The 23,571-nt window shown below is 39.2% G+C and overlaps 1 protein-coding gene across 9 annotated transcripts in view; it reads left to right on the forward strand.

Moving 5' to 3' along the window:
- Positions 1-23,571, forward strand: part of PSD3 (pleckstrin and Sec7 domain containing 3) — a 412,571-nt gene that overhangs the window by 335,140 nt on the left and 53,860 nt on the right. For all 9 annotated transcript variants that reach the window (XM_084879789.1, XM_084879791.1, XM_084879795.1 and 6 more), the window contains one exon: positions 6,529-6,722. In XM_084879789.1, coding sequence (XP_084735915.1) covers positions 6,529-6,722 — 194 coding nt within the window. The remainder of the gene's footprint in view (positions 1-6,528; positions 6,723-23,571) is intronic.

A 23,571-nucleotide genomic window follows, 5' to 3' on the forward strand; every position in this document is an offset into this window, starting at 1 on the left:
AATTTCAGTCTGGGATGACGAAAAATTCTGGAGATGGTTGGTAGTTTGGTTTCACAGCAACGTGAATGTACTTAATGCCACAGAACTGTGCTATGTGTTTAAAAATGGTTAAAATGATAGATTTTTATGTTACATATTTTACTACAATACAAAAAAAAAAAGAGAGATATATAAATGTGATGCTGGAAGTGCCCTCTTCACTTTTCCTGCCTGGTGAGCTTGAACTTCTCTTGATTGCCCAACCTCCCGTACCACATTACTAGTGATGAGTTTGCTGGTTGAGTAAAATTTCAGCTCTGCTCTAGAAAATGTTTCTTTTTAACTGTCATTTCCCACCCCCACGCCCCCAAACACACACAAAAACCCAACAATTTATTTTCAGTATTTGAATTCCACATAACAGCCCTTCAAGTTAACTTAATGTTTGAGTTTGGAGGGTGCTAGCTTAACAACTTCGTTATGACTGAAACCCCACTGTAATGAGACTTGCAAGATGGGGCACTTCTCTCCCCAAAAAGTCATTTCCTGTCTCATTTAGAGGAAGACCCGAGCTCCTTCAGATGGCCTACATCCCATGGCCTAACTGGCCTCTGTTCCTCCCTTCCTTCATGGTCTGCTTAGTGGCTGGGTCACTGTAACAATACTCAGCTTTTGTAATCTTTAGGGAGCAGCTGCTTTCCATTCTTGATGGAATTACAGTGAAATGTAAGACTCCGGTGGATTTGTATGTCTCCTTATCTAATATTTTTTGCTTAAAAGTAAAAGCATCTGTCGTGAGTAAGGTAGAATGTGGGAAGTTTGTGATTTACAGCCGCCCTTTGGAAAGAACAGAAATGGGGAGATTCCCCACGGCCAGCATGAGAGCTTTGTCATTCTTCAAGGGAACCGCATCGTGGTGGAGTGGACTTGGACCCCTCCAATGAATGACACACTTGATCACCAAGAGAGCAGAATCGTGTGAGGAATGTTTGGGGGAATTTTGGAGGTGGTGAGGTGGTGAGATGTCTGATATCTCTGTAGAATAGACTTTACTAGGAATCTTTTCAAGTGTACAGAATATTCGTGGATGAGTCATTCTTTTCACAATCAAGACAGAGAGCTCTGCTGTTCTCTGTTGTGCTTTGTATTGTCACTCTGAAAATGCCCCAGTGGAACAGGGTACACAGGGAAGCCTTAGTAAAGGGGCTGATTTTTATAGAAATGAGTTATCTTCATCGATGGGATTATTTTTTCAGTATGCTTTATTAATTTTTATCTAACTTTATATATAGTGGAAACAGTCTCCCCATGGAATTTATGATGTCTATAAAAACAGTAAAATCCCATGGTGATGCAATCAAGAATAATGAAAATTCAGGTTTAACGTGATTGGTTCCCATTCTCTGCCACTTTCAAGTCTCAAATGGAGCCAAGCAAAAGTTCTGGGGACTGAGGAGTTGGGGGGAGAAGGGCGGGAATAAAAGGGAAGGGAGTGGGAGGGCAGGAGGTTGCAACCAGGGAAGGAGGAGTTCCTCACAGTATTGTTTCTGATATCACTTCCATGCGGGAAGTCCCAGCCATCACACACGGATGTGTATTTAAGCCCTAACGACAGCCATCACCAGATGTTGCAAACCTGCATCTCTGTCCAGGGTAGATTTTTACTCGCAGAGCCTGACAAGGTCATTTCATTAACCTTCACAATATCAAGAATATCTGCTTTGCAGGATTCAATACTTTCACTATATGTCAGAGTGTTAGTGAGTTGTACTCTGTTGAACATTTCTCCAGTTATTATCCTACTAGTGGCCTGGTCACGAATCCATGCGCATTGAAAGGAAATTAATTAGAAGAAATATTTTAATATTGCTTTTCGTCCTTTCTCTATAATAGAAGGGTCAACCAAATTCACGATCAACAATGACAGATTGAAACATACACGTGTGGTGGGCACCAGTGAGAGCTTTATATGTATTGTGCATACACAAGTCAACTTAGCCTATTTTCCTATCTAATAAAGAGGGGAATATGCTAATTGACCCTCAGGCAGTCACCCACAGCCAATAAGGAGGGGATATGCTAATTGACTGCCCCACCCTCAAAGATGGTGGTGCCTACAGCCAGTAAGGAGGAAATATGCTAATTGACTGTCCCACCCTCAAAGATGGTGGTACACACAGCCATAAGATGGTGGTGCCCAGTACCCTCAGCCTTGCTAGTGCGGCAGGCATCTGCCACCAGGCAGGCCTGGCCACTCCACATGCCTGCCTCCAGAGTCCCCCAATCCCCACAGGCCCCAGCCTCCCAGGGTCAGGCTGAGGCACGGCAAGCCTCAGATGTCAGCTTCCCAGCCACCCAGGGCTGCCCTGAGGCATAAGCAAGCCTCGGATGGTGGCTGCCCAGCCGCCCAGGACCGCCCAAAGCTCAGGTAATCAGGGCTAACTGAGGCTTGTTCTGCCAGCAGTGGCAGCAGCAACCATGTGATGGGGCGTTACCTTCTCCTGATCTCCGGTCCTCTCCCGCTCCTGAGGGCTCCCAGACTATGAGAGGGGGCAGGCTGGGCTGAGGGACCCCTCTCCAGTATATGAATTTTCATGCACTGGGCCTCTAGTGCATGAAAATGGAATAAACTTTATTCCATATATGGAATAAACTTGCTTAATTAGACCTGCTTTCTGATTTAGCTATACTTTTTACATCCCAGTGAAGCACCCCAACTTCTCTTTCAATTAATTGTCAGCAACACAGCAGTAAATATCAACAAGAAAGCAGATTATTATTGTAGATTACGCAGGGAGAACAAAGGGTAAAATATTTTAACTGTAGCAGTGTTTGTCTATATACTCTGCAGTGAGAAAACCTGAAGTCATTTTTAAGGTCTCCTACTTCTTTTCAGTCAGGTCAAGTTTCTAAGCTTTCTTAATCTTCGTATTCTGGCTAATGAAAATAAAATAGGATTCCACCGAGTCTCCTATCTACCTACTCCAGGACTTCTATGAGGATCAAATGAGATGAGGCATGGAAAGAATGCTTCACAGACATTTGGTTACAGTGTAAAAGTTTCTTCTTGGCTATAAAGCAACTTGTGTTCCTGGGCTGAAGAAACTCCAAGGAGACTAGTTGCTAGGGAGTGGAAGCCAGGAGGTGCTATGTGGCATTATTACCTGGAGCCCACAGTGACTGTTTCTGGGCTGGGCTGGACTATGAGCCACATTTTGTGCCATGGGGTCTCCCCAGCTTTGGTTGCGATTTGGTGGGGTGTCACTCCAGGTTGGTGACATGGCCTGTGTCCCACTTGAGAGAAGCAAAGTGTTGGTTTGTCAGTGCCAGGTTTGTGGTGCTGGACAGTGCATGTCATGGCAGCTCCTGCATTGAGCATTTGCCCCTTGGTGGTCAGTGTGCATCCTAGCGATGGTAAGAAGGACACATAGCATATTGGCCTTTCATATACAGTATATATAGATTATTGTCTTTGGGTTTTAAAATTCCAATGTCATAAATATACAAGCATTTCTAACAACAACCCCTTTTAAAAGAAATGTAATGCATGCCACACATGTAATTAAAAAATTTTAGGAGCTACATTATAAAAGTAAAAAGAAACAGGAAAATTAATTTTGTAATGTATTTTTATTTAACCCAGAGTATCAAAAATACTACCATTTCAATATGTAATCATTTAAAAAATACTGAAATAGATTTTTTTTATTAAATCTTGAAATCTGGTATATGCTTTTTCACTTACTACACATCTTAATTAGGACTATGCACTTTTTATTTTTTTACTATTTTAAACTCTCACCTGAGGGTATGTTCATTGATTTTACTTGAGAGAGAGAGAGGGAGAGAGACAGACAGACAGACAGACAACAACCATTGGTTGCCTCCCATACACTCTGTGACCGGGGGTCTTCACAACCTACTCATGTGCCCCAACCAGGAATTGAACCCACAAGCTTTCTGTATAAGGACCCTACTCCAACTGGATGAGCCACACCAACCAGGACTAGATTATTCACAATTTAAGTTCTCAATAACCTTAATGTGACCAGCCTACTTGATAGACTCCCAATTGCAAAGCTAGAAAAATTTGAACAACAAATTAAATAATAATACTGTTTGATTATAACCAAAGAAAATTTTAAATATCTATTGTCCATACTTACAGAAAAGTTTCAATTAGTAATGAAGGAGATTAAATCACCATTCCATTACCACAACAGGATTTGACACACACAAGATTCACTAACAAACACTAAAATTACTGATCAGAAGTTTAAAAAGAAAGATATCTTCATGGTCAAAATATCTCCCCCAAATCATGTATAAAGAAAAATAATAATTTGATAGTATAGAAATGTGCTGGATACCACCTTAATTAAGTGATCATGGTTAATGAAACATCTGATGCATTGAGAAGGTACTTCACCTATGGCATCCTTCCCAATAATATGTATCCTTGATCTCATTATGAGAAAACATCAAACAAATCTAAGTTGAGGATATTCTACAAAATAACTGACCAGTACCCTTCAAAGTGTCGTGGTCACGACAGACAAGGAAAGACCTGGCTGGAGGAGACGTGAGAACTGAACACACTGGGGGATAATGGATAGGATCCTAGAACAGAAAAATATTAATGAAAAAAAACATGGTGAAATCTGATTATGTCAAGTTTAATTCATCATTTTTTAATGTTAATTTCTTTGTTTTGAAAATTTACTATAGCTATATATGATGTTAACATTGGGGAAACAGGATGATTGGCATATGGGAATCCTATGTAGTATATTTGTAAATCCAAAATTATCTCAAAATAAAATTAAAAGTAAAATATAGTTGTCTTAGAGTCTAGTGTTATTTTTATATATCTCACAATTACTTATCAAATACCAGTGGAGAAAAAAAAAAAAAAGGGCTATTTTTCTCTAATCACCAAATAGACACTTCTGATGATTATTAATTTTGTGATTTATTTTAAACATATTTTATTGGTGGTTATTTTGGTTGAAATTTTAATAGAGGATTCAATAATAAAAGTGTAACAAACAGTGAAACCAGGAGTAATTCAGAAAATTAAAACGGGAGCTGAGACAAATGCTCTATTACTGTGCTCTGTTTCCCGGCGGTATCTCAGAGCTTATTAACTTTCTTCTGCTCTTCCCTCCTCTGTAGAAAGTGAATGTAGCCATCCATTTTCTCCTTATACATAAAGTGATTACAATCTCAAGCATGGCTGATAGGGTGCCCCCACTTTCATGACTGTTCAGAAAATAGTAGCTACCCTGTTTCCCCAAAAATAAGACAGTGTCTTATATTAATTTTTGCTCCCAAAGATACGCTAGGTCTTATTTTCAGGGGATGTCTTATTTTTCCATGAAGAAGAATACGGTACACATTTATTGTTAAATGGAAATAAAGGAAATTTATTACCTGTATACGGTACGGTAGTACGGTAGTTGTCAACACAAACCAGACAAACTGTGAATCCTACAGTATCAAGAATTTACTCATTTATTCAATGACAATCATGTCATCATCTTCTGGAACATCATCATAACAATCCAATTCCTGAATTTCCTGGTGAATTTCTTGTGACTCCATTTCTTTCAGAATCAGTGCACCAAATCTCTCATGTTTAGCCTAGGGGGGCCTTATTTTTGGGCGGATGCCTTATATTTCACTCAGAAGGAAACCTGTAAGTAGGTCTTATTTTCGGAGGATGTCTTATTTTCGGGGAAACATGGTATTAGATGCCAACTCACTGTACATGGCGCCAGCATCCTAATCCACTGGTAGCTTTACCTGGGGTTTTGCTAGTTGAGGTTAGCCTGGTTATTGGCAGGTATAAATGCTATTCATTGGATTTATAATTATATGTTGTATTCTATATGCTTGGTGTTATGCTGCCACATGCAGGTAACCAAAAATCAACATCACGATCTCTGCCAAAGAACTTCTACTCAATTGAAAGAAAACAAACATGAAGGCACTGTAGTGGGTGGAAAGAGCAGAGGCTTCAGAGGTTTTACAATCATATTCTCACTATCTCTTCCATTAATTACTAGATCTGTACCGTTGGTATTTATTTCAATTCTGAGTCTGTTTCCTTATCTCAGTATAAGCTACTAATGTCAGTCTTATAAGATTATCATGATCATTAATATCTGGCACAGAGGAGACACTTAGTAAATGATAGCTGTTACTACATGCTTGTTCTTCAAACTGCTAAACCGTTAGAAAACACAGTCATTTCCCACCCGGCATGGCTCCATGGTTGAGCATCAACCTATGAACCAGGAGTTCAGGGTTTGATTCCCAGTCAAGGTACATGCCTGGGTTGTGGGCTCAATCCCCAATGTGGGGCATGCGGGAGGCAGCCAATAAATGATCTTCTCTAATCATTGGCATTTCTATCTCTCCCTCTTCCTCTCTGAAATCAATAAAAAATATATTTAAAAAAGAAAACACAATCACTTATTCTATTAAATAACTTTGTTCATTGAAATATTGGTAGATGCTCAGTCTTGGTGTTTTTTTCCCCTTTAGAGATGATGAAGAGAAAAAAAAGTCTTCATTGGAAGGTACTGAGGAGAAGGCTAATGGAACACACCCAAAGACCATCAGTCGTGTCGGGAGCACTACCAACCCATTCTTGGACATTCCTCACGACCCAAACGCCGCTGTGTACAAAAGTGGGTTCTTGGCTCGGAAAATTCATGCAGATATGGATGGAAAGAAGAGTAAGCATCATTTGTTGTCATTTTCTATTTCATTTACTTTATCTTTAGGCTCAAAATTTAAACTGAATTTATATGAGCTAAAGCCAAAGATGAAAGAAAATTTTGTTGATCTAGAAAAGTATTTTTATTAAAGTTTGATAAAACCTCTAAACCTAAGACTGAAATCCACTGTAGCATTTGGTCTTCTCCAAATAGAATTATAGAACTTCAGAAATGGAAGACTTCTTTTAAATTATCCTTTTACTACTTTTTGTTCATTTATTCTTGCTTCCAACAAATAATGTTGGGTACCTACTATGTGCGAGGCATCAAAAAATATAGTAGTGATTAGGATGGACAAGGTCCCTTCTCCATGGCATTTACATTTCTGTTAAGGGAAAGGTTGAACACAAAGAATAACCAATGAAATAAAATCCTAAAGGCAAAGTGGGAAGGGGAGGGAATCAAGAGATCCAAGCACATGTGGAAGAATTGGCCTTTAAGGAAGATGGACAGGTGCAATGTAGGCGAACATGGCATAGTTGGGAAACTGAAGGAGTCCCATCTGATGGCTCTGAACTATGAGACATGAATATCTACTGATAGTGTTTGAGATTTGAGAGAAATGGAGTGTTTCCATGTTTAGAATAATGTTTGCAAAGTGAAATAGCAATTTGATATAGTTAAACAAGCTAAGAAAAGCTGATAATGATGCTAAAATTAGCAGACTGTACCTCTACGGTGTCCCTCCCCACCTGCAGACACAAAGACGCAGTGCTGCAATGTTTTCATCTATGGGCGCTTTTTCTTAATATAGCACAGTCTGCTAGATTACAGTCGAGAGAAATACTGTCGTGGAGTGGCTTTGACATTGGCTTATGATGCTGAGCACATTTCTTCATATGTCCAAGTTCTTAAAGAGTGCCCCATCACATTCCCTGTGCATCCTCTACACTAACCTACTAGACTGCTCAGTTTTCTCCAGCAGCATTGTGGCAGGACTCCTGGAGTAGCAGGTGACAATAGGTCCAATTAGCTTAGGGGGAAAAGGCCAGGACACAACTGAAGATGAAGTGTTGTCATTAGGACCCTTGAACCATTTCTGCCTCTACATTATTTTGCACATCAGCTTGATTCTTTGAAACAGAGCTCTCTTACATGGCTGGCCTCATGACTATTAGCAGCACTATAGAGCATGTGTTTGGTTTTGTCACCATTATTGAAAAAGAAATAATCTTTTTCATCCCACACTTCTCCAATGTAGCATATTCTGGGGCAGGACTCCGATTTGTATGACTGCGGGGATGGAACATTGTGAAATCATGCGATACCTTTCTTTCTCTGGCTGGCTTATTTTGCTTTTTCCTAATGTCCTTGAGCATATTTGTTACCTTTACAATAGCTCTTTTAAGCTCCTTCTCTTCTAATTATTTTCTCTTTGTCATATCTGGGATGTTACATTGGAGAATAGTTCCTATAGTTGTTAATCTTTCATTGGCATAAGTAGAACTAAACTGGTTACTGATCTCTTTTGTTAGGAAATTTCTTTCTAATTGCCTTAGGCCTCAAGAGACCGAATATTTACTGAGCTGTGAAAGTGATAAGGAATTCTAAGGCTTCAAGTACAAACTCTTTAGATTTGTACTTGGACAACCAGAAAGGGATTTGTTTCCTTCCCCGCTAATCTTCTCCTTGTTCCCCCAGCCTTTTTTTGGACTTTCAGTCCTATATGGTTGAACTAACTGGTCTATCTCCGTGTACGAGAATGCCTGAACTGCTTCTAAATGCATCTGCCTCTCTCTTTTGAGAGGTTGTCACTATAAGAAATTGAAATATATTTTATATTATTCATGTCTAATGTCCTCTGAAATATAGTACTTTTATATTCAATATATTAAAAAATAAAAACTGTGGAGATTTTGTAGACCATGGGTTCCAAGTAAATTTTGAGAAGTCTGTGTAATGAAACCTTTTGGGAATATTTATCCTGCTAAGTCTATAGACATTTATTGGGATTCATCATGTTCGGTATAGGTAGAGCTTATTGTCATTTGTACATGCAGGTAAACATGGCCAGGTTCTCTGATGACAGATATTACTAAAAATTTTCAATCAGTGACGATTTGGGTCAAAACTCTGTGGAGAAATTAAAAACCTGACTAATTTATCTCTAAATAACCACTTGTTTCACTTAAGATTTAGTATCTTTCATTATTTTAATTAACTCTAGTCTCAGTTTGTTAGATGTCACCCATAATTTCTCATATCAACATTTTAAAAACCTTGGAGGTTTTCTTTGCTTTGTTTTATTTATTTATTTAGCCTTTTGAAGATATGCTCAGTTCATAATTTCTACCTCCAGGAGACAAATTATTATTAAAAGCAAACGTAGTTATCTCTCATAAAATCATGCCTACCAAACCCATTAGACCTGACATTAAGGGAAAATTCTGAAGAGTCTAATTTGGCAAACAAAACATGTCTTCTGGATTTTTGTCAGATAGAATGAAAAATACAATTCAATATAAGCTCTTAGTTTCACCAATCTGATGTAAGATACTTGTGGAAATCAATAGTGACAGGAAACAAGGTACTCAAAATATGAATGTTCTGAATGATGACAATAATAGTTATAATTAAGTGATTACTCAATATTAGAGCTTTATCCTAACACTTCATACACTAACTCATTTTATTACCACCCTGTGAAACAGGAGTTATCATTATTACCACCAGTTTACTGAGGAGGAAATCGATCTTAAATGTCTTATCCAAGGCTGTAGAATAACAGGGCATCTAGTGAAACTAAAATCTGGTTATAGCTAACGAATTGTTATAGCTAAATTCTCATGTCTCGCAGTTGGTTAAAACCAATCACATGGAAGAATCTTACAAGCATAATATTGAATGAAAAAATCGACTTGCCGAAGAATGTGCCTGCCTAACATTCTAAAGCATGCAACGCTGCTTTTAGTCGAAATGCCTTCACTGTGGAACGGCGGTGACCTCTGGCAGGGAGGAGCATGCGCTCAGTGAGGAGTACCCAGTGTTCAAATATACGTACTGATAGGTTTTTTTTAAATTATGTTATGGTACATGCATTTCTGCTTTATTGCTCTTGATAATTTTTTGCTGACTTAATGTTTCATAATAAACTTCTAGAAACAATAGGATGCCTGATTGCATGGGAAATTTAGAAACAATTGAGGATATTTTTTCTGAAATTTGTGCAGGAATAATAACAAAACCCAAAAAACGAAAGCTAGTAATCATCATCTATATAATATTTTAAAATTTCATGACAATAATAGAATTTTGTTTGTTTTTCACACTTAGAAATGGGAAATATTTAATTATTGGGAGTTAAAACTGGTGAGGAGAAATGAAGGAAAGCAGGGAGAGAGTGCCATTCTGCTGATCTTAAAAAGACAGTATAGATTGCCTGACCTAGGAAACAGATGTTGTTAGCCTGCTCTGCTGAGGTAACCAAGAGAGATGCAAATAAAAAGCTGTACAGTTATTGGGAACATGGAATGGAGTGGTTAAGCTTGCTAAATTCTCATGTCTCGCAATAGAAAATCACTAGATTTTACAATCTATTAATACAGTACCTTGTTTAGTGATATGATGGAAACTACCCATAGAAATAGCTCAAATATTAAAGTGCTTTCTTTTGGAAAATGGTAGTAGGGGTATTGAGAGGAAGTGAATCAGAGAGTTAATTGTGTGGACAGATCACTTTAATTTTGACATATTTTAATCTCCTTACATTTCCAGTATAGATTCTTCAGTGATTTTTACCACACCTTGGATTTGTTTCTAATTTAAAATATTGAAGTGTTTATTGCTTTTTGAAGATGTGACAACCATATCTAGTTCATATTTCAATCTCTAATTCACATTTCAATCGATCTAAGGCATGTTGGGCAGCATCTTGAGAAGGTTGGGAAGGTTCATTCATTTTATAGGGGTTTACAGACTTGCCTGTCAGTGAAAATTTTACAAATTTAGGCCCTCTTGTCAAATTTGAGGGAGTAGATGTTGTTCTGAGTCACACATACTGAAAATAGTTTTTAATGGCAATGTAGGCAGAATTCCATGCTGTTGTGTAACACTAGGAACAGTGACACTATAATTAAGACATAATAAAAGTGAAATAGGTTTGTTTTTCCCTCCAGAAGACAGTTGTCTCATCCTGGTAGAGGAAGACTCTTTAAATGGAGGCAAAGCAGTTATTTTAAAACCAGGCTAAGGTCCCCCCTCCTCTCCACTTTGAGTTCTGTGGCAACGGGTCTATACTGAAGCGGTTTAAATTACTGATACAGGGTCACAGAGCAGCACCAAGAAGGCAGCCCTTTGAGTTCTCAAGTGGTTTTCCCTCATGGGCTAGTTTTGGTGGCATTTTATCTGTTTTCAGTGGACAACACATCTTCACAATTCTACATTTTGACTAAAAGAATAAGCTTTAGATTTTTAAGTTTTATTTTAATAGTTCATGTCTTTTTTTTTTTTTTTTTTTTTTTTTTTTTTTTTTTTTTTTTTTACCTTTTATTGCCATACAAGAGGCCTGGTGCACGAAATTCATGCACGGCAGGGCAGGTGGTCCCTCAGCCCAGCCTGCACCCTCTCCAATTTGGGATCCCTCTCACAATCTGGGACTGCTGGCTCCTAACCACTCGCCTGCCTGCCTGCCTGCCTGATTGCCCCTAACCACTCTGCCTGCCAGCCTGATAGCTCTTTAACCACTCCCCTGCTGGCCTGGTTGATGCCTAACTGCTCCCCTGCCGGCATGATTGTCCCTAACTGCCCTGCTTTGCCAGCCTAATTGCCCCCAACTACTTTCCCCTGTGGTGGTGAGGGGACTGGAGGACTGAGGCTGGATGAGGTGAGGCTGAGGAGACTTAGGAACTGGCTGGATGAAGTGGGGCTAAGGAGACTGGGGAACTGAGGCTGGATGAGGCAGGGCTGAGGAGACTAGGTGCAGACATCTTGTGGCTGTGGGCACCGCCATCTTGTGAGGGCGTTGTAGTCAATTAGCATATTTTCTCTTTATTATATAGGATGTCAGCTCCTATGCCTTTTACCATTTGTTTCTTTTTATTGAAATTTGCAGCCCTCCAATTAAGTGTCAAATACAAATGGTGATAGTAGCAGGCACCCTTGTTCTTCTTTTAGCATTAACATTTTCAGTTATAGGTGGCATACATATATTAGTTTAAGACAGACACCCTTTTTCTTGATCCTAAAGAGAATGCATATTTCCTCTGTGTTTCTCCATATCTTAAACACCCTCTCCTCCCTCCCTACCCCCTCTCAAGAGAATTTTATTAATTAAGGTACTGGAAGGTAGAGTGGAGAGACTAGTTTGAGAATAAGAAGTGTGGCTGTATTCAGGGACTATAATATTGTCACAGGCTCTGAGTCTGTTATCTTATTGTGGCTTCTTTTTTTTTTCTTTTTTTAACTTCATTTTTATAATTGATACTATTGCAGATGTCCCCATCTGCCCTCTCTCCCCCTTTGCCCACTTATACCCAGTCCAAACCCCCCTGCCCTCTGGCCATCACCATACTGGTGTGTGTCTGTGTCCATGGGTTGTGCATATGTGTTCTTTGACTAATCCCTTCACTCATGTCTTAAAATCCACCCTTCCTTGCAGTAGTTAAATGAGGCCACCCACCGTTCTCCTCAGAAGTACTACTTTGACAGTACCCGGGCAATAGAGACTGCAGTCTTTTAGCACCAAAAAATCATCTGTGTTCAGAATTTTTGTTGCGTTTCCTTCTGAAAGAGGAATGCACTGTTTTCAGAGCATTTGATTATTCTTATTGTACTGGTGACTCATTTTGTTTACATTTTCGGTTCAGTTAACATTTAGGAGAAAGAAGAAAATAACCTTGATGGCTTTGTTATCATCATGTAATGTAATATAATGTTTTATTACAGTAATCTGATGAAGATTTGAGATTAAAAATACAATACTAGTTTCCTAAAGGAAATAATGACAATGATAGAAATTTATGTACAAAAAATCTACCACTGGATTGTATAGACTTAAGAATTTGAGCTTTGAAATCAGATAGGTCATTGGTTCATTTTAGAAAACACTTTTGAGCACCAGCTGCATGCCAGGACATCACTCTTGATGGGGAAAGAGGAGGGAGAGACTATACCTGAGCAGAGCTGGATTACAAAAGGAAGGCCATAAAAATATTTGGGTACAAAGATTGTGGATAAGATTATTCCAGCAAGGGAGTCAGTACTCAAAAGCCTTAAGGTGAGAAAGATCAAATGATGCCTGTTAAGGTGTTTAACACAGGAACCCATAAAAAGAACCTAATCGCTATTGTAGCTACAGAATATCATCATCTCATCGTAGTCATCATCTTGGAAACTGCTTACTGGCCACTAAAAGAGTCATTGAGTAAAGTATGGTAGAGCAAGCAACACATTATCATTATTTGCAGTAATTCAGTTGTGTGTTTTTAAAAGAGACAATATCCCAATTGTATGGCAGATTGTGCATAGTAAAATGATTGGGAGGTTATATACCAAAATGTTAATCGTGGTTGTCTTTGCTGGTGAGACTGGTGATTTTATACTTTTTTCTGTGTTTTTCCTGCTATTTTCCCTCAGGTTTTTATTCATTTTTGCCATTGACACTAGACAAATACAACATTCTAGAGGCTGCTGGCTGCTGGCTGCCAGCCGAGTACTCCTCCCTTCCCCTGCCACCGCCACTGGCCAGAGCCTCCCTCCCTTCCCCTGCAGCCTGCCCTCTGGTAGAACTCCCAGTAGAGGGGATAATTTGCATACTATGCTTTTATTATATAGGATGTTATCAGGGGAAATCAATATTTTGTTAGAATTTTATTTAAAATAGACATTAATGCAATGGGATATTTTAAAGCCCTCATGAAATATAATTATGCCTAAAATTTTTTTCAAAATAATGACAAATAGAAAAAATATAACAGACATTTATTATAGCATGGTTATCAGTAAAAAGACTTAGGGCAGGATGGGAGGGTATTTTCCATCTCTTAAAAATGTGCTTATCTATGGGTGTGGTACTGTTCTTACCATATCTTAATTGGGGGTGGGGCTGATTGGGACAGTTAGCAAACAGGGGTTCGTGTTTTGGCAGCACTTGGTAATTTGCATGAGGACTTCCCTGGAAGGCTAAGTAAATGGAAGAAGTTCCATCTGAACTGGAAAAGCAGAGTTGAACATTCAGGGCATCATGCCAGGTGCAGTCCTGGCTGTAGTCTGTTTCCAGCCCTTGTGCTGAGCGGCCTTGTAGTGAGGAACACGGTTGTGGGAATCACTCCAGGTCCCCGGATAGTCGAGGCCAATGAGAGCACAGAGGCCTTGTTATCAATACACCAGAATGGCCAAAGGCTGCTCTGGGCATGTGCCTAAAGGGGATGTTCAGGACTCTGAGCCTGAGCATCCTAATCAGACCAAGGTCCCATGAGCGGCTACAAGGCGACACAGCACTCTCACAGTACATTGTGCCCTTCAGTAGCCAATGTGATTGATGTAACTACTGGCACGAAGCCTTCTTTGTGTAAATAATGTAAAAGTAGGTTACTAACCAGCTAGTCGGATAGAGTGTGTGAAGAAGTCTGTGAGAGAGAGCAGCAGCTGAGAGAGCCGAGCTGGACAGAGCAGAGAGAGCTGGGCAGAGCAGAAGAGAGCTCAAAGAAGCAGAGCCGATACCACAGAGAATGTAGTTTCTATGTGTGCAGAAGAGGCTAGAGAGCTCAGACGGAGCTGAGCGCTTAGGTACCACTATGATGTATGACAGTGAGACGGGGGCAGCGTGCAGCTGCACAGATAATAACAGTGGGTATAGATACTTGATACTGCTTTATGGGAAAGATGGGTATTTACCAGCCGGTGTCCAGCTGCCTGCCTATATGGACTATGCTGTGAAGACTGTTCTTGTCTGATGGCTATATGGCCACTGGCTTCTGCAATAAGGACTCACTCTCATATACCCACAACCGATCATGGCTTCTCCATCTGCCAGGCAGAGCAGAGAATAAAGCAGGAACTAGAACTAAGTTCACAGCAGTTAGTACAGTGGGCTGGGTTTGAGGAAGAAGCAGCCCTGGCATAGTCAATTGGGAGAATTTAGAAGAATACATGGACTCAGAACAACTCAGAGCAGCAGTGCTGAGCTGTGCTCTGACAGCGGTTCCGGGGGAGACGCTGAAGGGTCCCCTGCAGCTTCTCCCTGTGGAGAAGCTTTGCCACCAAGATTATTTCCATTGACCTGCAGTAGCTTTCGCCCAGGAGCCTATTTTAAAGGTGCCCATGGGCCCTGGGCTGTTTCTTGGTTACGATGGCTTATTTGAATTGCTCTCTGTGGGAATGCATGCTCAGCAGGGCCTTTGACTGACCTCCGGTCCTAAGGTGCTTGTGAAATTGAAGAAATCTGATTTGGTGTCACTTGATAAGCTTACGTGTCTGATTCAGCAGTTACCTGGGCTTCTCAGCTAGGCTGTAGTGACTTAACCTCACATTTTATGTTAGCACTTTGCTCTACATTTTATAATGAGCTCTATAAATTACTTGATTTTCTTAGAGTTGAGTTTCATACCTTTCACATACAATGAACCTAACAGAACACCAGTAACATTTTGCTGTGTTGAATTTTTTAAGATGGTTTTTAAAAAACTGCAAGTTCTCCCACATCTCCTTTTAAATTATAAGTACAGTGACTATAGTCAGTAATACTGTATTGCATATTTGAACGTTGTTGAGAGTACATCTTAAAAGAAAAAAAAAATTGCAATCAAGTATGATGGCAGATATTAATGACTTACTGTGGGAATTATATCACAATATAATTGTGATAAATTGTATAAATATCCAATTATTTTGTTACACCTGAAACTAACATAAGACTACGTATCAAAAATACCTCAATTTAAAAGAAAATGGACAGAGCAGTCATGTTTGTTTTCTAGAATTTTGAATTCCCTCACCACAGAAAATCATTCTTTAATAACTCTTGGAAACCCACCGTAAGTGCTCGGGCTATATTCCTTACGAGCCCAGGTTTTCGTTAATTCCTTCTTTTCATATCCAACATCATCTTGTTGAAGTAATCTGTACCAGAACTTTATCCTGCTTTCTCTTCTCTTTGAGCGATCTGAGTTTTCTAATGTGCTTCACCTAAATGATAGAGAAACACTTTTTGAAAACATCTTAGTATTTACTGCGTCACATGATTTACATACCTACTTAGGATATCTGTGGGCTTTTTTTTTTTTTTTTTTCCTTCACGTTTTTAATCTGCTCTCTGGACACAGAAACAAACCAAGTAAATTCCATCCTTGGAGGTTCCGTTCTGGTGCAGCGGGAGCGCAATGGGAAATCTGTATGTGATGTTGCAGATGGTGTGACTCATGCAGGAGAGAGCCAAGGGAGTGGGCTGGTGCCCTGTTGCCCAGAGTGATTCAGGAGGACAAGGGAGCATTTGGCTGGGGGGCCTCATTAAAGGGAAAGGGCAAGTCATGATGATGTTTGGGGAAGGAACAATCTAGCTGGAGAGAATGGGAGGTACAGTTCGTTTGCCAAAATTCTAAACAGGCTCTTGTGACGCTAGTACTTCTGTGTTTCCAGAAAAATTATTATATACTCAGAGTCATTGTGTTTCTTGCTGCCTTCACACTTCTTCCTGTGTCCTTAGCTTATGATGCTATGTCCTTGTTATGTTTTGCCCCTCCTTCCCACCTCAGCACAGGACATTTACATTCTCCCTGTGCCTTCTCCCAGCTGGGTGGAGAAAGATCCTGGTTAATAAGTTGTCTGTATGTTTTTGTAGCTTATAAGTTATAAGTTTTTATAAAAGTTCTCTGTCCCCTCTCCCATTATTTATTTTTATTGCTTACATTCACGTTTGGCCTCTCCAATGTTAAGGCAGGGCCCAGGACAAAATAGAAACAATAAATGTGTTGCATGTTGCATTCCACCCTCCCTTAAATTAAGGGTGAAAGGTGTACCTCCTTTCTGTTAAAAATTCATCAGTAAATGTCAGGGAGGGAGGGTTTCTTCTCAAAAGATTGACTTTAATATAGAAAAAAAAATGAGAATGCATGAATGGAATTTAAAAGTAAGTCTTTGTGTTTTAACATGAAAATTCGATGCTCTTTTTTTAGTAGACAGTATCCTTAACCTAAAAAGAATACACTTCTAAGGATAGGTGTATGTTAGCTCATCTAATTTTCAGAGTAACCGTATGAAGTAGGTACTATTTTACAGAGAAAGAAGGTTAACATGGAGAGGCTGAGTGACATGCCCAAGGTCATTCAGGTGAAACCAGAATTTCAAAACAGATGTTCACTATACTAGGTGTACCGGTTAATAATGCGGGGTTTTTTTTCAACAGATGGAGTTACACATATGTTGAAATATATGTGATTTGATATGTATGCTATTTTGTTGTATTGACAGCAAGCTTCTAAACGGCATATGTCAATTTTTCTGAAGGTGTTAACATCATAGATATTTTTATGCTTCAAAATATCGAATTTGCCGGGATCGGTTTGGCTCAGTGGATAGAGCTTCGGCCTGCGGACTGAAAGGTCCCAGGTTCGATTCCGGGCAAGGGCATGTACCTTGGTTGCGGACACATCCCCAGTGGGGGGGGGGTGCAAGAGGCAGCTGATCGATGATTCTCTCTCATCGATGTTTCTAACTCTCTATCCCTCTCTCTTCCTCTCTGTGAAAAATCAATAAAATCTATTTTTTAATAAAAAAAATATGTCGAATTTCGTGCCAAAAAAGGAACATTTGCAGGAAGCTTTAATTCATTACTTTATTTTGAAGAAAAAGGTATCATATACTTCAGGAAGCTTATGGTGAACATGCTCCATCTTAAGATACTTGTGAATGCTGGGTTAAACGCTTTAAAAGTAATGATTTTGATGTGTAAGACAAAGAACATCCAGGTCAACCGAAAATGTTTGAAGACAACGTTATGAGCATTATTGGATGAAGATGCATGTCAAATTCAAAAACAACTTGCAGAAAGATTAAATGTTGCTCAGCAAACAATTTCCGATCATTTACAAGCAATGGGAAAGATATAAAGGAAGGGAAATGGGTGCCACATCAACTGAGCAAGACAAATGGAAAACCAAAAAGTCATCAGTAAAATTTTGCTTCAACGGCATGAAAGAAAGTCTTTTTTGCATTTAATTGTGACTGGCGATGAAAAGTGGATTTATTTTGAGAATCCCAAATATACAAAATCATGGGTTGACCCAGGTCAACCATCAACATTGACTGCAAGGCCAAATCACTTTGGAAAGAAGACAATGTTCTGCGTTTGGTAGGGTCAGAAGGGTATGTATATTATGAGCTTCTAAAACCAGGTGAAACCATTAATACTGATCTCTACCGACAACAAATAATCAATTTGAATCACACTTTGATTGTAAATGACCAGAATGTGCCAGAAGAAAAAGCAAAAAGTAATTTTGCTTCATGATAACAAACCATCACATACTTCAAAACCAGTTAAAGACACATTGAAAGATCTTGCCTGAGAAGTATTAACCCACCCTGTGTATTCACCAGACCTTGCTCCTTCAGATTACCACTTGTTCTGATCGATGATGGCACACGCACTTTCTGAGAAGCACTTCAAAACATATGAAGAAGTGGAAAATTGGTTCTCTGAATGGTTTGCCTCAAAACAAGAAAAGTTCTATTGGGACGGTATCCACAAATTACCTAACGATGGGGGAAATGTGTTGCTAGTGATGGACATTAACTTTGAATAAAGCACTTTTGATGTTTCTAATGAAATTGTGTTTTCTTTGATTATGAAATCCACATTATTAACTGGTACACCTAGTAAAAAATACATACTGACATTTCTGTCCAGAGGTCATCTTGATAAAGGGTGCTGGTAATTAGCCATATTGTGAGACTTCCATAATTAGAATTACTATTTTAATTCAATGTCTTAGTCTAAACATATGGTAGAGATGATGGAGGTCAAAAGAAACCCACTTCTTTTCCTTCAAAGTCCTGCTGAAAACTAAATCCTCATTTAAAATCTCTGGCTTCCCAATTTTACTCAGTACTAAAATTAGTGACTTCTTCCTTTTCTTTCAGAATCCATTGTGCTTTTCCTTAGGTCGGTGCTATGCTACCATTTGGTTTTACAACTTATCCTGTTGTGTTAAGTTAGATCGTTAATGTGACTCCTGCTGTCTGGGAACTCTTTAGGTGTAGAGTCTGTGTCCTAATATCTTTATCTAACAACATTGTAAAGTGATTATGGTAGATGATAGCATGTTCGTTTTGCATATTTATAAACAGAGATGTTAGGTGGCTTGTTCAAAATCAGAGAAATAGTGGATGGACATCAGGGTGTGAATAAAATTCAAGTCTCCTGGCTGCCTGTCCAGGGTATGCTGTGCCATTCTAGAAAGGTTAATTTGGGGTAAAAGTCTTCACTTCTTAAAGAAATAGAACCGCATCCAGAGTGAATAGCACCCCTCCAGGGGCCCTCTGGGGTAGGATATTTTCCAGTCTCTTTTGTTTCATGTGCTGTTCCCTATCAACAATATAAATGTATTCCTATCACGTAAAAGAAGTAAATATTTTTCTGGGAAAAATAATAGGTATTGGTTATACTTTTGACTCCTTTAAAGCTGCCCAGTTTTTCCTTTTATAAAGTAGGGTTGACTACATATTAGAGCACCCAATCTTAAAGAGAAATCTTATAAGGACTAACTGATTTTTCAAAAATGTGTCAATTGCCTTAACTTTCAGAGGTGCTATTTATTATAATAATAAGAGAGTAATAGTCCTAGTTGATTTCTACCACTCTGCTATAACCCTGGGATGATGCTATCAGTTGTTTAATGTGGTGTGACTCATCTCCCGCAGTAACTTCTGTTGTGCACAGCTTGGACTCATTACTTCAAGCAGTAATCTGTAAGTGTGAGAGTTACTCTATTAAGATTTAATAGTGCTTTATGATGGCTCCTGAGGATATTTCATGAAAGAAAGTTAGGGATAAATATGCAAGGATTACCCTTAACTGCACTTAATGCTTTGTAGGGATATCATCTTTTAATTTATCTAACTCCTTTGCAAACCAACCACAGAAGGCAAACTCCCCCTGTCTGAGTTGTACTTCTACTGCCTCAGTGATGTAGACTTAAGAGCTTGCTTCCTACCAAGGTAGAATATCTCTTAAAAGAGATACTTTAAGAATTCTGCCCACCCTGGCTGGTTTTGCTCAGTGGATAGAGCGTCAGCCTACAGACCAAAGGGTCCAGGTTCGATTCCAGTCCGGGGGCATACAGGAGGCAGTCAGTTAATGATTCTCATCATTAATGTTGCTTTCTCTTCCTCTCTCTTCCTCTCTGAAATCAATAAAAATATATATTTTTAAAAATAAATTTTTTAAAAACAAGAATTTTGCCCAAATTTTGGATATTTTCACTAGGGAAGTAGAGCAACTTTAAAAATGTTTTTGGCAAGTCATTGCTGGCAGGTCTTATTTGGTCCACAGTGTCTTTTAACAAGTATCAATATTTTAATTCATTACCAGCATTTAAAAAAAAAATTTAACCTCTCCTGAAAAATCAGATGGTTAGGTTTATTTTCCGGTGTGGTCATCCAGTAAGACTGAGGGGCATTGCTCCTTAGATAGAGGAGTGCCCTCTCCAGTCTCCGGGAATGGCTGATAGTTTATTTCAGTATCGCTTCCATGTTAAGCATTATCATCCTAGCCTGTATAGGCATTTAACTTTGTGACACTTGATGTGTTGTGTTCAATACTCTTCCTTCAAGACCAACCATTCATTTCACATGGGATAAAATAACTGCCTAAATTTTCTGCTTTGACACTACTTATCATTTAGTTCATCATGTTCCATATTCATGATTCTATACTCACCAAACAATCTAGGAGTTCTCATGGAGCGTTATCTATGTGGTGTGAACATGCAGTACATGGACAGTCCTAGATTTGAATCTCAGTTCTTTTACTCCCTGACCTCAAGTCCTATAGATATCTCAAGTTTACTAATCATTAATATGGGATTAAAAGTATAGCTGGTCATAGATATATAAATATATAATATATATATATATATATATATATATATATATATATATATATATATATATACACACACACACACATATACATATACATACACATATATATATGCCTAAGCAACCATCTGACTGGTAGCTATGACACACAATGACCACCAGGGGAAGACACTCATTACAGTGACTTGGCAGTTGGGGTTCTTAGGTGTGTCACCCCAGAACTGCCCTCTCATAATCCGGGACCTCTCGGAGGATGTCAGAGAGCCTGTTTCAGCCTGATCTCTGCAGGCCAGGCTGAGGGATCCATGCACTGGGCCTCTAGTAAAAAATAAAAATGTCTTGTGCCTTTGACAGGTCTAATATAGATGTATCCCAATTGTACTACCATAGAAGAGCTTTGCTGAGCATGTCTTTGTTTCCAATATAGCAAGGTGTTGGATTTATTTTGGAAAGCCCTCCTTGGTATTGCGTTACATCTTAAATGTCTCTCCTTATTAATAGGAAGAAGTTGAAGGTATTTTGCATAGAACTATCACATCTTTGGTTTCCCTTGCTGTCTGGCCTATGAGGGCCTGCTTTGCTAGGCAGGCCATGCATGACCCAAGAATTCTTTCTCATTAGTGTGGTTATGACTTACTGACCTTCTCTACTCTTTAGGGGGGAAATGGTATTTTTGTCAGGGGAAGAATGTTTTTCAATCCAACAGACAGGAAAGGTTGGTGTATTAAAAGAAAAATAAGCAATGTGCATGCTCTATCTTTCTATGCATATTAAGTCTTTCTGTTACTACACGTGAAGAAAAGGGAAACGTAGATAATTAGGTCACCCAGAGTGAGGAGTGGTCAAAAACAGGATGATATTTTCATGTAAGAATAAATTATGTGCCCTTTGAATAAAATAAAAATTGGAACAGTAAGATCTTAAACACAAGCTGTTCACAGTTCAGTTCAGAAGAAATTAGCGTTGGGAGAGTACAGCATGCAGATAAACTTTTGCTTAAAATTTATACCTCTTGGTTGAGTTCTAAAAATTTTTATTTCTGGAAGGTATCATTACTTGGGAATATTTTATACCTTTCTCTGTATAAAAGAAGGCTGACAACCTGTGTTTTCATTCCCAGTTATGCATTTAACTATTTTACAAAGTTCAGTGATAATAACTGAAGCCAAAATATTATCCACTCTTCTCTATAGTTCCAAAAAGATGTCTTCAAATGTATAATAAAAATTAGATTAAAAATTAATGTTGAAGATTTAATATTTCCAATATCACCCATCTTTGGAACAACGGGCAATTTTTTATTGTGCAGAAATGTAAATTCTGTGTGTGTGTGTGTGTGTGTGTGTGTGTGTGTGTGTGTAACATAAAATAACAATCACAGAATCCTGCTTATTTTATTACTTATTTTTACCTTTAGTGGGTAAAAAACAGCCCGCTCCGGGGCTGATGGTCAGGGAGTGGGTACTGGTTCATTTGTACAGACTGTTGCCATGAGTATCCCTTTAATCCTGATTGGGTCAGCTTCCATGCCACATCAGCTCTTAAATAATTTGAATTTTACCCTTACATCTCAGAGTTAACCAAGACATTGTAGCCTGAGTCTGGTTTAACTGGTCTTTAACTCCTACTTCTGGGAGGGGGAAATGCCCCCTCTACCCATCTTGCATCCTTATGGCTGGACTAACTAATTGACACAGGACCAGATTAGCAAGAGAAAAATCAGTTTAATACATGTGCACTGCAGATCATAAATGATGCCCTCAGAAATGATGTACCGGCCAGCTTTTCATACTTTTCAGACCAAGGGACAGTAAATTTGTGAAGAAATGACAGGACAACGATACTCAGGTGTGGGTGCTCATTAGTAAGGACTCTACACAGTTGAGCTTGCGTAGTAAATTAATAAAGGAGCCACAAGGGTTTGTGGAGGCTTTTTGGCCTGGATTTCTTAGCTCTGGTGATGAGGGTGTCTCGCCAGCCCTGCTGGAACAAGGACACCTTCACAGGGGAGGTTTGTTTCTGCATTCACAGAGGCAGGAAGGGATCGATGTGCCCTTCTTGCACTGACTGTTTATCAAGTAATTTAAAATCAAAGTAATCAATGAGCCATTGTGGGATATTTGGGGGGAGCCTTCCCTGGGCCCCCACACTGCCAAGTGAAAGTGGTCAGTGCTGTGGGGAGCCAAGTGTTGCAGGTTATGTGGGGTCTTCGATTCCACACCTATAACATTAATAATAGCTTATAATTATAATAATTATTATAATTATAATAAATTATAATAATGGCTTCCTCATGGAAGGGTGGGCTTCAGTTAATGCACATCAGCTTTTGCAGCTTACACAGTGTGTGCTTGGTAACTGTTGGCTGCTGCTGAAGTGCTGGGCGGTGAGGTCTGAGAGGGCAGACACAGGGAGTGGGCCTCAGCCTGAGATCCACACCTTTGAGCAGGTCGACCTTTAAAGGCTCTGGAGTTCCGCGAGATTAAAGCATGTACCTGACCTGCATTCCCCACCCGTCTCCTATCTTCCTTTCCCTGCTTCCTGCATCCACCATCGCAAAGGATTGCCACCTGGAAAGTTTTCCCTTCTTAATGTGTCCTTCGAACATATGTTTCCTCATCTGAATTGCCCTGTACAGTAGCTTTGCAGTCCTTAGGTAGGTAGCCTCCTCAGCAGCTTACTCTGCCTCTTAGAACTGCAAATGTAATTAATAATGGAGACATTAATGTGAAATAGAGGCCATAATCCCTAACTGAAAAATTGTTTGGCTCAG

This window comes from Pipistrellus hanaki (genome assembly GCF_964339955.1).
Source record: "Pipistrellus hanaki genome assembly, chromosome: 3".
Taxonomy (NCBI): domain Eukaryota; kingdom Metazoa; phylum Chordata; class Mammalia; order Chiroptera; family Vespertilionidae; genus Pipistrellus; species Pipistrellus hanaki.